Source organism: Channa argus, chromosome 19 (genome assembly GCF_033026475.1).
Source record: "Channa argus isolate prfri chromosome 19, Channa argus male v1.0, whole genome shotgun sequence".
In the NCBI taxonomy this organism is placed as follows: Eukaryota; Metazoa; Chordata; class Actinopteri; order Anabantiformes; family Channidae; genus Channa; species Channa argus.
In genome coordinates, this window is record NC_090215.1 from 20127763 (window position 1) to 20142897 (window position 15135).

Below are 15135 nucleotides of genomic sequence, written 5' to 3' on the forward strand. Positions count from 1 at the left end.
CAGCAGCAGTGAAGAGGATGTTTGATTTAAACACCAGCAGCAGCTCGGACTAAAACAGCAGAGAAACCACAAACTAAATTTAATCTCCCTCTTTGTTAAATTTAGTGTGAGCGACTCAACTCTCCCACATTCCTGCCAGCCCTCCTCCATCTCCACATTCAGACCCCTCCTCCCATCATCCCCTTGCTGCAGAGACACACAGGGATCCCTCCCCCTCCACCTCCTCTTCCCCTGCAGGCGGCTGCAGTGGAGCAGGAAGAGTCTCCCCGTCTGTCTCTGGGCTGGTTGGGCCTGTTGCTGATGAATGAGAAAGGAGGAGGAGGGGCTGATGGGAGGACTGGGTGTTGCCAGCAGTTTGGTTTGTGGGTAAATAACTTCAAAAAGTGCATCGGGGTTGTTTTTAGGAGGCTCTGTATCTCCAGGAGATGGTGGGATTATTATGAGAAATATGCTCCTGTGCGTTCAGGACGAAGCTGGAGTCGGGCTGTGGTTAGCTTAGCATCGGCTGAGTGTGCAGCTGCAGCACAGTGACATTTGTTCCCCTTCTGCACACTTTGCTGTGCTGTACATGTAAATGAAACCAGATAAAGCCCGTCAGTCTGCACACTGTCTGTCGGTGCTCACGATCCTTCCACGCGTGCACACGCGTGATTAAAATGCTCTGACATGTGGGGGCTTTGCCCAAACATCCCGCCAAACACTTGAAGTTGGTTCTAACTTCAAAGCCAAACCTCAAACAGTTCCCATGAACGCTTGAGGACCAGACCTAACGTCCCCACAGTGATGGTATTAAAGCCACAACAGCAGATAACGGCATCAAGCCCTTAATCCAATCAGGGCTTTTCCCCTCAAACAGTCACTCATCAGTTATAATAAACTGATCACACACACTGAGCCTCCTCCAACACACAACTCCACTACATTTACTGTAAGATGTGTGCTTTAAAGCACTTAGGATTATCACCGGCCACGTCGCTGAAGCAGAATGGAAGAGAGAGGAGCCTCTTTACTCCCTGCAGTTATCTGACAGCTGCAAAATCTCATCAGCAAATACTTTAAATGATGAAGTGTTATTATGAATTTACCTTGTTCAAGTATGTGTAAGAATAAATCAATAGAGAAAGTAACCAGGGAAATACATGTTTTTCCATTTCCAATGACTTTTATGTTTTACTCCATCACACGTATCTGACTGTTACTTTACAAAACACAAATTCTATGGACTAATAGATGATGGTTAAAGCTGCATGTGTCTCGGTTATTCATGAAGGATATTTACTTTCTTTTACTTTCTTTAATTCTTGCAGCGCAGAAAGTTTATTTCTTGCATGAATTCAGTAGAATATTAGCTCAGCTTAAACAAACACGAGTTGTGTTATTGTACCAAATGTAACAGTCATCGCTCTGCAGCTCTCTGGCAGCTGTGCTGCCACGACGGACACAGACAGAAGTTTCCTCTCCTCCTGCATCCCGGCCCTGAAAACCAGAGCTGCAGAACAGAGGGTGTGATGTTATTTATTGGACTGTAACCATGGAGCTGTTGCCGAGGAACCAACCATCGCCAACAAAAGAGTGGATTCATCCATTCATCCAGAGGAGAGCAGCAGCAGCAGCAGCGGGCCGCGGAGGAGGAGGAGGAGGAGAGGCATCCCCGACCAAACTCAGCCATCAAAGAGATGAGATCTGTGCTGTTTCCCAACGCAGAGCGACTACGAGCTGACACAGTTGTTGTTGATGTAACTTTAGACACTCCTCCTCCTCCTCCTCCTTCGTCATTGGAGCGTTGTCCGGACAAGCAGGCAGGCAGGCTGTCACATGAAGCCAACACCTGTTGGCAGTGTGGGGGATGACAAGCACATGCTGCCCTGTCTCACTGTTTCCCAACCAGCTTCACGGACACATGTGCACGTCCTCCTCCTCCTCCTCCTCCTCGAGCTCTCCTCATCCCTCCGTTTGTCTGCTCTTGCAGCACAGACAAGGTTCAAAAGCTGGATAAAGCAAAGAAGTAAGAAAAAAGTCTGATGCAGCTGCAGACATGTGCTCTGTAGTGAGAGCTGCACTGGAGGAGAGAGCGGAGAGGGAGGAGGAGGAGGAGGAGGGGGGTGAAAAACCGGTTTCCAATAGTGACGGATGATTTGTAGGTAACAGTTGTTTGCCTTGCAGCCTGAGGCCTGCCCCGCTCAGCCAGAGAGTGTGGAGCACGCAGCCTGGTCTGAGAGCAGCTGAAACACATTTTTTTACTCCGAGTGTGAGAGTCGACTCCATGTGAGATTTCTTCTCTCAGGAGGTGGATCATGTCTGCATTGTGGGAGCAGCACAGGATGCTTGCTGTAGTTAGTCTTTGTGCAAACACAGGATCCAAAGCTGAGCTGCAAGAAACTAAAAAAACAGCAAATAACTGTTGCTCCACTGTCTCCAGCTCTGCACTGCTCATAGAGCAGAACTGAGTGGAGATGATTCAACGTCTTTTTTTTTATGTCTCGCAGAAACTGGATCTGACCAGTTTGTGCATGTGGTTTTCTCGGAAATGCGTTGGTTCTGCGATTGAGCTGCACCTTTGTAACACTTGTTGCTATGACAACAGCTCCAGATAAATCTTAAACCAGCTCCAAAGAACCAGAAGATACCGACTCGTGTCAAAAGTCAGTGGGATTCATCCTGAGTGGAACAAGAAAACTACAAAGACCAAAATGTGCAAAACTGCTGGTGTGGAAATAAACGTTGTTGTGCACAAAAAGTAAATGATTAAAAAAAAAAGGGTTAAAGTTATTTCTTCCTCTCAGAGGATAAACCCTGACCTCCTCTCTAGCGCCATCCACTGGGCAAACATCACGGCTCCTCTGCATGAAGAATCCCAAAGCTCCTGAGTCAGTGTTGCTGCAGAAAGTACTGCCATTATGTGTGTGTGTGTGTGTGTTGGGGGGGGGGGGGGGGGTCACTAATGTGGTATCCAGACAGACCAGTTTTATGATGCTGATACACTAGATACAGTTTCCATGACGATGACTCACTTGTTGCTGTCCGTTGGTGGGAGAGAGTGTTTACTTTTACACACAATACACAGGTGTTAGAGGTAAACAAACTCAATTCACAAGTATAGGTACTTGTCTGAGAAGGTACTACTACAAGTAGAAGTACCACTTCATACTCTGCACTCAAGCTGAAGTACAACCCCGATTCCAAAGAAGTTTGGACGATGTGTTGAATTGGGGTTGTAGTATAGACATGATCTGAAGAAAATACTGATCGGCCACAGTGAACTGCAAACAAACTTTTAAAGGTCGAAAATATGACAAAAAAAATACATTTTACTTTTTACCACTTATGATTAATCACCTAATAAATAATCATTATTTACAACCCCAATTCCAAACAAATTGGGACAATGTGTAAAGTGTAAATAAAAACTGAATGCAATGATTAACAAATCTCATCAACCCATATTTTATTCACAATAGAACATAAACAACACGTCAGATGTTGAAACTGAGACATTTTAATATTTAATGATAAATATTTTTGATTCATCTGACCACAGAACAGTTTTCCATTTTGCCTCAAATCATTTTAAATGAGCTCTGGCCCAGAGAACACGGTGTCGTTTCTGGACCGTGTTCACACGTGGCTTCTCCTTTGCATGATGCAGCTTTAACTTACAGTTGTTGTTTGCACAGTGAACTGTGTTAAACGTGATTTGTGGAAGTGTTGCTGAGCTCATGCAGTGATGTCCAGTAGAGAATCAGGCCTGTTTTTAATGCAATGCTGCCTGAGGGACCGAAAAACCCACAGATCCAGTTTTGACCTTTGACCTTGTTTCTTGCACACAGAGATTCCTTCTGATTCTTTGAATCTTTTGATGATATTATTTACTGAACATGGTGGGAGCTTCAAAGTCTTTGCAATTTTATGCTGAGGAACATTTTGCTGAAATTGTTTGTCTCAGATTGGACCTATTGCCAATTCACCTCATTAGTTGTCAGATGCTCCTCCATTTGTTTTTGATTGGTGGAAATTACTTTTCCAGCCTTTCGTTGCCCCTGTTCCAACTTTTTTGAGATGTTGCTCCCATCAAATTCAAAATGAGCTCATGTTTTCTATGAAATGATAAAATGTCTCAGTTTCAACGTCTGATATGTTATTTATGTTCTATTGTGAATAAAATATGGGTCAATGAGATTTGCAAATATTGGATTCAGTTTTCATTTACATTTTCACATCCTCTAAACTTTTTTGGAATTGGTTGTATTACTTTACTATATTTTGTTTTTTAGACTCAGCAAAGCAGAGTTAAAGGTACTATTGGATGGAAGTACTACGTACTATAAATACTACGTCACATCGACTTTAAGGCTTCCTAGACAGTTTTTCTGACCTCCCGACTAATTTGTGTTGTTCCCAGTTAAAATAGTTTTGCCATTTTTCCATCCTTCTTGAATTTCTGTGAATGTGTATTTTCCTTGCTTAATTCTGTATGGATTTACTCCTACACGTACTTGAACCTTACTCTGCCCTTCTTCTTTCTTTGCAGTCACACCAGCAGCCTCATCTCTCCAGCACTAACATACTAACGAAACCTGATTCAGACTTTCTTGTTCCACTCGGGAAAAACCTAAATAACTTCAGGATGAATCATGAAGGTTTTGTTTTGTGCATTAACGTCGCTCATGTTGTTGTTCTTCACCCATGTCCTTCACACTGTTGATAGTTTGACACGAGTCTGAATTTTTTTGTTGGTTCGTTAAAGCCAGTTTCAAATTTATCCGGAGCTTTTTGTCATGGCAACATCCCTGAAACGCAAACCTGGACGAGTGCAGCCTATTTTACACAGTGTCCTGCAGAATCACAAATTTGTTAATTTGAATAAATATATACCTAAATAAAAGTTTCACACTAAAATATAACCAAACACAACCAGAGGTTGACAGTAAAATAATGAGCTAAAACAAATAGATGTTGTTTGAACTCACTTTGCTAAACATTTCCTGTGTGTTTAGTTACTTTTCCTGCTCATAGAGCAGCAGGTTGAAGATAATATCACAATATTCGAACACATTCAAACATGATGGAGACAGTGTGGAGCAGTGAGACACAGAATCTATTGTTTTAGGTTATGCTGGGATTACAGAACAGGCCTCTGTATGTAGTGACAGAACATAGGCTAAAGATGCAAAGTGATCTGAAACACACATGACAACAAAACCACCACAAAGACTCCAGGACCACAAACTGCTGGACACACAGTGACCTGAAGCTCACACATGATGAGTCTACAGCAAATAAACAACACGACCTCATTTGTAGTTGTTTTGAGTCTCCTGCCTACATTGGAGCTGTGTGACCTTTAACCTGCCCGTCCCCACCCTCCGCTTTTCTCATAATGTGTCCACAGTACTGAGAAGTTATCAAAGCAACTTGTACCTGCAGGGACGTTATCTACACTCAGCCAACAGATGGAAGCTTATCATGCTTTGAAAATCAAAAATCAGCCTTCAAACTGTTTCCTGAGAACCAGATTATCTGGTAGAGACCCAACATGAACCTCTGAGTTCTGGTTTTGCAGGTTTCGGGAGTGATGGTGGAGGCTTGGCCAGGTCAGAAAGTTGTAGGTAAAGACAGGTGGTGCTCTCTAGTGGTCACACAATGAAACACAAGCAGAGTAGGTCTGCCCCTCCCCCGGACCCCCCCATGCAACAGACAACGGCCACAGCCATGAATCTGTTTTGCCCCAAAACAAGTCAGAGTTTATAAGTGACAGTTCAGGAAATTCTAAACCATGATTTATTTCATGAAATGAAGTCTGAAGATAAATGTGATGGTTTTTTTCTACAGGGACTGTGTTCGATTGGACTGAAGCACACTCTGTCCAAAGGTCGGAGTCTTTGTGTTTGTGGTGTTGTAATGTTTTGAATGACTCCACAGTCCCAGCAGCTGTGGTGGAAGAAGAACTTTGAGCTACTTATGTGAAACTAGTTGTTCCCTCGTTAACCAATTAGCTGAAGTACACCTTCCCTAAAGGTCACCTGCTGACCAATTACACAACTGTCAGTTCAATGAAGCTGGTTTAACGCCCCACAGATTATAAACACACACACACACACACCAGGTGTCTTAAATTATTCGGAACCAGCATAGTTGTCTTATAAATGTAGTTGAGTAAAAAGTAAAAGTAACACAAAATGGAAACAATCATGTCCATTAATAACTTTACAAAATGTACTTTGTTACTTTCCACCACTACAATTGTTATATTACTGTAACTAGTTTCCAACATTCACTAAAGTTGTGGCTATAAATGACTAAAACGCTGACATAAGCAGTAATTTAGTGTTTGTGGAAAAAAATCTGAGGAGTCAAAGTAAGTATTGTTTTATTGTTAGTAAAAATTCAGCTCAGCATTCACAAAGGAAAAAGATCCAAATCTCATTAGTTTCCATCTGACATTAATAATTAGTTTGGTGGATAAAATCAGCTTTGTACTAAACAAATCAGCCTCTTTAATAAAGTGATTAAAAAAATTCCCGTAGTCTCACAAAGCTCCGTGTTTGTGAAGGAAAACACAACAATCTGAATCTGCAACGTTTTGTACATGAAACGAAAAGAGAAAACAAATCATCAACCATGAAAATTCATGCGTGTTCGCTCCGCCCCTTCCCTGCCTGAAGCTGCGCTGATTGGTGGATAGAATGTCGAGGGTGGGGTCAGAACTCGTCAACCACCAATCATTTTGTGATGTTAATGTCAGCAAATCCTGTCACCTGAAAAACACAACATGGCATCAACAGACTAACACATGTTATTACAACACGTCGTACATTTAAGAGCTTCACTCTTCTCTTTTCAACTTCTTTAAATCACAGATTATTATGTTATTGATAAAAAGTAACTGATGTGAATATCTGTGGAGTTTAATGCTGAGTTTGGCCTTTTTCAGTAACGTACAGTAACATTTCTACACACATGTTAAATCCGGTTAAATACATGTGATGTGTTGAGGTTTAACCTGTAACATTCAGAAAACCTCTTTGCATGTACTGCTCGTGTTTACTCGTGAGACCCTGAGATTATGTGCAAAGAGTGGAGGTTACCCCACGGAGGTCGCTGCAGTCCAACGACGCCGTGATGTGTCGGAGTCCGGTCACTTGAGGGATGCACGACTCCTTCCAGGTGATTTTAGCCCAAGGAGCAATGGTACTGAAAGAGGCAAACGCAGGTGTAACTGCGCAGAAACAGACGCTGTGCTGGAGAAGCTGTCAGTCAAAGTACAAATACCTCAGAGCTCGTGCTTCAGTACAGTATTTAGTTAAGTTCCATCCGGTACCTGTAGGAATGTTGCTTTGGGCTGATGAGTCCAGATCCCTCCATGCACACAATGACGTCCTGCAGCGTGAAGCTGAAGGGGTTGGTGAAGGAAACGCTCACAAACATCTGCTGCTGCACCCGAGGGGTCCCACTCACCTGCGGGATGGAGCAACACAATGTACTTTTATTCTCTATATGTGTAGAGTGTGTTGCAGGAATATACTGCAAATACTTAACGCTGCGAACACCAGCACCTTGAACGTTACTATAAGTATGTTTTACCGTCACCGTGAGCTCCGGGGTCTGCAGGGTCACCACCTGTGTGGCGCTCACGGATTGTTCTCCGCTGTGTCCGGACACGACGAAGCTCAGGCTGACGAGAGAGCCACGGTTTGCCAGGTACTCCTGAGCCGTGATGTTCAGGGTCTTACTCTGCTCTGCAACGCGCACACAGACGTAAAGTAAATCCTAACTGACAAGCAGCTTGTTTGTCAAACCGAACAGCTCAGTGAAGCCGCTGACCCTGCTGCGCTCCCACTGTGACGGAGAACACCAGGTTTTTGAAGGGGTCCCTGGCTCGGACTCCGGTGTAGTAGGTGACTGACCCCGTCAGGTTAGCGCGGACGGTTTGGGTGACGTCACTCTGATTGGTGAAAACCACCACCAGGTTCACATCCTGACCCAGCTTGACCTGCGCAGAGGAAGCGAGAGGGAACAAAGCAGTGAATGAAGGGAAATGAGATTTCAGATTTGGACTTTTAATACAGTTGCAAAAGAAATACAGACACATTTATCAGTTTTGAATTAAATGTTCGATGTATAAGTTACAGTAGCTACTGAAGCTACAGTAAATGAAAAAGTAAAGTTTGTTTAAAGAAAAGTGTCTCCTCTGCTACTTTGGGAAGTCCGGGGTTTTACACCAGTGCTCTGTGTCCCCCTTGTGGCCCGTTCCGGGATTTCAGGTGGTTCCAGACTAAACACCCAGTAATGTGGTTTCAATGTGGGAATCACGGGTTTTTCTGTTTTATGCATTAATTATAGCGAGCAAAAAGGATAGAATGGGGATTAAACTTGTGCCAGTTTGTTTGATCCTGAGTGGTCAGTGTTTGCCAATGACTGAATGTGGCTTTAACAGCTGTTAATTTATACAACTAATCATTTCAGGTCAAGAGAATTTTCAGTTTTTGATTTTGAATTGGCCTGAAAATTAGCTTGAATTCACTCATATTTACAGTAAATATTAAAAACGGAATAACTTTTGACAGTGTGGGCTGTCAGAGAACTATAGATGGAGATTATTAGAGTGACAGATCTGATTTTCATTTGTCCAGGACACTGTTTAGAACCAGTCCATTATTTGGCAAGTTACTCGCTGTGTTCATCAGCCTGCAGCTTCACTGTCCACTCAAAGTATAGATACTGCAGTAAAGTGTAGGTATCTTTGTATCTTGACACAAAACTTGTTAACTGTCCAAAAACCTACGGTTTGGAGTGTATCTACACAGAGGATGTACTGACTGCTGACGGATGGGTGGGCAGACAAACAGACAGACAGGTGTGTAGACAGATGTGTTACCTGGGCAGCGCTCATCTTGACAAACAGCCAGGCTTTGGGTAACTTGGGAAGGCTGCACTGAGAGCTGTATTCCTGTGCACGAGCCATCGCCAGACTGTCCTCGACGCTGCCTGCAGACACAAATGGAAATGACTCATTTTCAATTGCTTCAAGCTGGAAAAAGATGGTTTGGTTCAAATGTCTGTTACCTTCCGGGTACTTGTAGGTGATTGTGATGTCCTCAAAGGCTGTGCTGTTTATGGCTTTGGTATAAAGAGCCTTTCCAACATATTCTTTGTCCACCTTGAACGTAGTCAGTGTCCCGTAGCGGTCTTTGGTTGAGGAGACCACGACACTGTTCACCTGGATGGAGGAAAAACACATATCAGTTTATCAGTGTGAACTACACTCTGTCTAGGCAGAGGAGAAAAAAATGATTAGATTAAATTTTATCCTTTAACACAACGTTATGCTCTAAGTGCATCTGAAAAATGTCAAAAACTAACCTCAGAAAAGACAAAATTCAGGTCAAACGGGTGACAGAGCAGACCTTCTTTTATGGCGACTACTGAGGCTGGACCACAGCGAAAATATCCTGTAAACCAAACACAGAAACTCTGTTTGTTGCCCACTTGTCTCATTGATCTGCTCATTAATTGTCTCTGTCCGTTTGTCCTACCATCACTGTTCTCCTGAGGTGTGGCATCCACCACCTGCCATCCTCCCAGGTCAGGCGGCAGGTCAGCACGCACCATGTAAGCCTCATTCCAGCAGTGGAAGTTCCTGCGCACAAGGAGACGCAGTAAAAAGCCTCTTACTACACACAGACTGAGGGTTAGCTTAGCATGTTGCTACCAGTCAGTGTGAGTCAATTTATATAGTTTTGTTAAACTGCTGTCACCAATTTTACTTTACATTACATTACTTTACATTAATGCTTTTAAACCTGCCTCTGACTTCACCATATTAAAATATTTTTCTGCTTCTAGATGAAAAACTCCTCCAGATGACATCACCCGGAAGGGTTTTTCATCATTACGGGTTCAGATGATGTCATCTTTGGGGAAGTTCTTGGAAAAGCAGGTTTACCCTGATTACAAAATCCATGTTGTGAGCAACAAGATGAGATATAATCTAAATTGAAGGTTCCTCCAAGTGATGTCACCTGGAGGCATTTTTCAGATAGAAGTATAGAGATATCTTGATATAGGAAAGTCAGAGGGAAGTTTAATTGGATTTACATGTACTAGCCAAACTAAAACTAAAAGAACCAAGTTCAAAATCAGTGAAGACGTCCTTTCACTGGATTCATTCAATACAAAAAACTCTGCATCTTGACAAAGATGCAGACTGACAAACAGAGAGGAAGGAATTCATTCAGCAAATAACCACAGTTATCCTTAAAGGGATGTTGGACTGGCTGACAGATGTTTCACCGACCAGATAGAGTCCTTGGTGTCATCAGTGTCCAGTGAGCCGTCACTATTGAAGATGAGGTTGGTCGTCAGGTTTCCGTTGTTGTCGTGAGCTGAAATGAAGTTGGTGATGACCCTGGCTGGGATGCCGAGGCAGCGCAGGACTGAAAGGTTATGAGATATTTAAATAGCACATCACTACCATCAAATTCTTCACATGATATTGACAAAAAAAATCGTTAATTCACTCCGCAAAATGACTTTTCAGCTCTGCAAACATCACACTCCTGGCTACGCCCACTTCTTCTACCTGAACGCTTTTTCACCCCACTAGTGCCCTTGAAGTCTTTCTGTGGCATTTTGCAGCACGTTGTGGTCATTAGCATCTCTCTGGGCTTTAAGTTCTAATGTAACCACAATTTCCAAAGTGAATCAGGCAGAATTATCTTGCTCTTACAGGTGTTGAAGACTCCAGCGAACACCCAGCACTGGGCATAACAGACAGGGACCCCGCTGCTGGCATACTGCAGCAGGATGCTGACACTGCCCGTCCAAGACGTTGGGGGCGTGCCCATGGAGTAGTTGTCGCTCCAGTTCCCAACCAACACACCGTTATCATCCTGAACATTAATCTGAGGGAATGGCGAGGTCAAAGGTTAGTGAGCTCCAAGCCACTTAGGAGGTGAATCCGTTTTTCTGCTCTTACCATGGCTGATCCCTTCCTGACCACTTTGATGATGTCACTTCGATCGGCGATTGGCATCTTTGACACATCCAAGATGTAGATACAAGCATCCAAAACGCCCCGTTCAAACTGCAGGAAGAACACAGTCATGGTAACATCATTCTCCAGGATTTATTTGTGATGTGTGTGGGTGTTTTTGTGTACCTGCCCATAATCCCAGCTACGTTCCGTCACACTGTCAGCAGTCTCAATTGAACCCTGATAGATTATCCCGTGGTCGTTCAGGACATACTCCCTCCGTCCTGCTTCATTAGGATAAAAAACTGCATCATCTGTTAAAAAAGAAATCGTTAAGTAGAACGTATGGTATCTGAGTGAAGTGCTGTCAAAAGTCTAAGAGTTGTTTGTTCTTTGTCTATGTTTCAATGAACAAAACTTGATGTGATAATCTTCTGATAGTGTGGTTACGTTTGGCGTCTGATCCTTCTATGGATAAAGTTGTTCGCCTTGTTTTAATCAGCCTTTAATGACTACAAAGGTTCCAAACTGCATGATTCCAGAGTATTCGGTGTCTGATTTGGGGTCTAATGCAGTTTTGTGCTTGTGATTGCAACATACAGTATGTGGTATTGTTCTGTTACTGTGCAAGAAGAATATTCTCACAACACAGTGGAATCAGATCAAATACAAAGATCGGATTGCTGTAAATATTATGTCAAAGGATTTTATAGATACATTTTAGAGAAAACATTTCTGATGGCATGGTTCTCAGCATCCCGGTGCTTGAGTTCGTACCTTTAGCCCAGGCATTAAACAGCAGGTACAGGTCGGTCACGGCGTCCCTCTTGGTTCGCTGTTTGCCGTTGGCCATCACGATCGCCACCCAGGTAGAATACTTCCCCACGATGGCGTTGGCTGTCGGCGTTATGCCCAGCGTCAACACCTGACCCCGTGCCTCCACGACACGGCCCGACCACGGCCCACGACGACGGGAATCAAAGGTCGCGACAACCATGGTGTTATCACTGGTTACAGGTTTAGAGCCTGGAGCAGGAGGAGGAGGAGAAGGATTAGTGATGAAGAGGAGAAAGGAGAGGAGACAAGGAAAGAAGAGAGGACACAGGGAAAAGGACAAAAAGTAAGGAAACACAGAGCGAGTAAAGAGTAGAGAAGATCAGGATAAGGAGACAAGGAGACAGAAGAGGAGACGACTAATTAAATGAAACATCAAAGTTCTTCACTGATGCTTAACAAGGTTCGATTTAACTCCCAAGAGACTCACTGTGATATAGTGTAACTGTATTAAAACATCATAGAAATATCTGGAAACGGCTGGAGGAAATAAAATGAGTACATTTACTTGAGTACGATAAATACGTTCACTTTGAGGTACTTGTACTTAGTAACTTAGTATTTCCACACAGGGAATGATACTTTTATTCTGAGTACTTCTACAATCACTGACGTAAGCAGTGATATCTTAACTGGACTGAAACAGACTGAAAATGATAAAATGCTAATCAGACAAACCAAATTTTAATCCACTACTATTGAAGCAAAATGTAATAAAACATGACCAAGCTGTAAATGAAGATATTTGAAATGTCTGGTTGGTTTCTTTCATTATGGGAAGTGTAAATTAGATAATCAACCAACCAGACATGAAGCTGCTTGATGAACTGACAGATGTCTAATTGTTCAGTGAGAGATCGTGAAGGAACAAGTGTTCGTCAGCGAGAAGCTTTCAGCTGCAGCCACTGAGCCCGATCCAGAAAATGAAGCGTTATCGGGTTAATTTAAACAGGAAATTAAGAGATTACAACTGTTATATAGTTGTTAAATAGTTTTATTGTTATATATACAGTCATATAACAATAAAAACTTGCTTAGTACTGGATTGGGAATCAAAAAATAATAATACAGAAATAAAAATAATACACTACACTGAACTAAATAGAATTGAAATGCAGTCATTTGTTAAAAAGAGCTTGGTGATCCAGTCTGTCCTACGACATTTCACACCTTAAAAAAGTTTTTGTCAGCTTTGTAAGAGTCGAAATGAAATCGAAATTCAAACTCACCGATCATGAACTCGACTTGGAAGTCATCTGTTTGGGTCAGGGGACGGCTGAAGGTGACTTTCATGATGAACTCCTGCCCGCGGCGGATCACCAGGTTCTGGATCTTGTAGGCCGACGTGTAGTGGTTAGTTTTGTTGGTCTGGAGACACATGTCCACGCTCTGCACCGACAGAGGCACTGAGAGCAGGAATAAAGGGCGAGTACACTGTGTTTGCATCAGTGGACAAAAGTATCTACTTTCTCCAAGTACAACTGTTGGTACTTTGCTGGAATATTTCCACACTCTGCTACTTTTACCCACCAAGTTTCAAAACCAAATATTGCACTTTTTACTGCATGAATCTGTAATGTAACCTATTAAATATTCATAAGAGAGTAGAATTGTCCACTCAACATTTTAAACATTACATTGTTGTGTTTTCATTCACTGCTCATAGTAATTTCATAGTTTCATTTCTGGGTCTGAAATTGTCGACAAACACCAATGAATTACACAGATCTTACACAGTCCGGGTGCAGCTCTGGGGACGGCGTCTGAACCAGGCTCAGAGTCAAAAGCTTCAAATTCTGGAAGCTCAAATGCTTTCAGCAACAGATTGGTTGTGGCTGGCTAATAAAAGAAATAAAGAAGGAATCAGAGAACTTGATGACTTCAACAGATAATTATAACAAACAAATTTCATTTATTGCCCGGCGCTGATTGTAATGTTTGTAATACCGCAGAATTGTAGCGCCCAGTGGTTCTTAGTCCATTGGTGCTTGACATGATGGCACAAAGGTCAAAGGTCACTGGAAAGAAAAACAAAAGGTAACTTACAACGCATGTTGCACAAAATTTAGTGCGATGACTGTAAAATGGGACCTAAATATTCAAATGTCATCATAAACCACCGCATAAGAAAAAGTACTTACAGTCAAATGTTGCTACACAATAGAACATTTTTGTAAAAGAAATTTTCAGAAATGCTTGAATGTTTTAATTAACTAAAATATACATAACTGAGACGTGAGGATCAGAAAGAAGGAAAACATTACAAAAGTAAGTATATTAAATAAAACAACATAACAAACAATAAAAAACTATTTTAAGCATAAGTAAAATTTCTAAGTAAGAAATCTGCATTATGTATTTTAATAGAATGTAGCAAACACTGAAAAAGATGCAAACAGGCAGAACATTTGACAAACACTTAAAATTTTTGTTGAGTTTGGTGCATCAGTGGTTTCGCAGTGTTTTTCAGTTGAAAATGCAAATGCTCTTTAGTGTAGGTCAGTGCTTAGACCCCTCTGATAGGTCACCATGTAAACCTGAGAGGTCATGAGATGAATAAGGAAGATACAGAAATGTATTTATGTGTATGACTTAATGAATTTTAGTTTCCAGTTTTAGTTTTGATTTTAGTTGTTCAGGCACGAAGTTTTATTTAAATGACACAATATGAAAAGTGTTTCTACTCTTGTAAGCTGAACAAAATAGTTGAGATCCACATATTTAATTCAGTAATATACTGTGTGAACGTTTTGTCAGGTAAAATGTCCATTTGCAAACTAAACAAAGATGTCAGATTAGTGTGGTGCTGTAAAAAGTACAATTACCTGCTAAAGTGCAGTTAAAAGTGTTGGAATTCAAACTGGTACAGAGCAAAGTGGTTGTACAGAAGTTTCAGAGTAGGATAAAAAATGTTGCTAAATATCTTTACAACTCTTTGTTCCGAGGAAATGTTCTTCAGCTACAACAGCATTAAGCTCTGCACAAGACAAATGATGAAAGAAAGTCTCACCGCTCAGATGAAGACAAGTCCGTCCGTTGAGTCTCTGATCAGATCAGATGATGATCAAGTCTCCACCATCACTTTATATACACACACTCCTTCCTCTTTTTAACACACACACTTGTACTTCCACAGCAGAGAGGACACTCACCAACATACCACTGTGACATTAACCAACACAACAACCCTCAGCTATACATATATACATATACATATTTATGCTACATTTAGGATCAGGTGATGCAGTGAACATGTTTTTCACTGAAATGTAGTGAAGACTTAATATTTTTACTGGTATTTAACTATATTCCAACACTGGTGTATTAAA

The 15135-nt window shown here is 41.9% G+C and overlaps 1 protein-coding gene across 1 annotated transcript; it reads right to left on the reverse strand.

Moving 5' to 3' along the window:
• Window positions 1-6350: 6350 nt before the first annotated feature.
• LOC137104384 (coagulation factor XIII A chain-like) lies at window positions 6351-13860 on the reverse strand. The gene is made up of 17 exons (XM_067485450.1): window positions 13754-13860; window positions 13540-13645; window positions 13036-13212; window positions 11750-11998; window positions 11159-11286; window positions 10976-11083; window positions 10727-10901; window positions 10295-10433; window positions 9534-9637; window positions 9361-9449; window positions 9064-9217; window positions 8876-8985; window positions 7822-7990; window positions 7582-7736; window positions 7319-7455; window positions 7086-7191; window positions 6351-6755 (listed from the first exon to the last, which is right to left on the reverse strand). The coding sequence occupies exons 1-17, from the start codon at window positions 13799-13801 to the stop codon at window positions 6720-6722; spliced, it is 2190 nt and encodes a 729-aa protein (XP_067341551.1). The 5' UTR covers window positions 13802-13860; the 3' UTR covers window positions 6351-6719.
• Between the last annotated feature and the right edge of the window lie 1275 nt (window positions 13861-15135).

Bases quoted from the DNA above. Each gene is read 5' to 3' on its own strand.
- LOC137104384 (XM_067485450.1), bottom strand. From the start codon at position 13,801: ATGTCAAGCACCAATGGACTAAGAACCACTGGGCGCTACAATTCTGCG. The intron at 13,213-13,539 runs GTAAGATCTGTG...TCCTGCTCTCAG, and splicing joins CAGAGCTGCACCCGGACTGT to TGCCTCTGTCGGTGCAGAGC. The intron at 8,986-9,063 runs GTAACAGACATT...TTGTGTCTGCAG, and splicing joins CACCTACAAGTACCCGGAAG to GCAGCGTCGAGGACAGTCTG.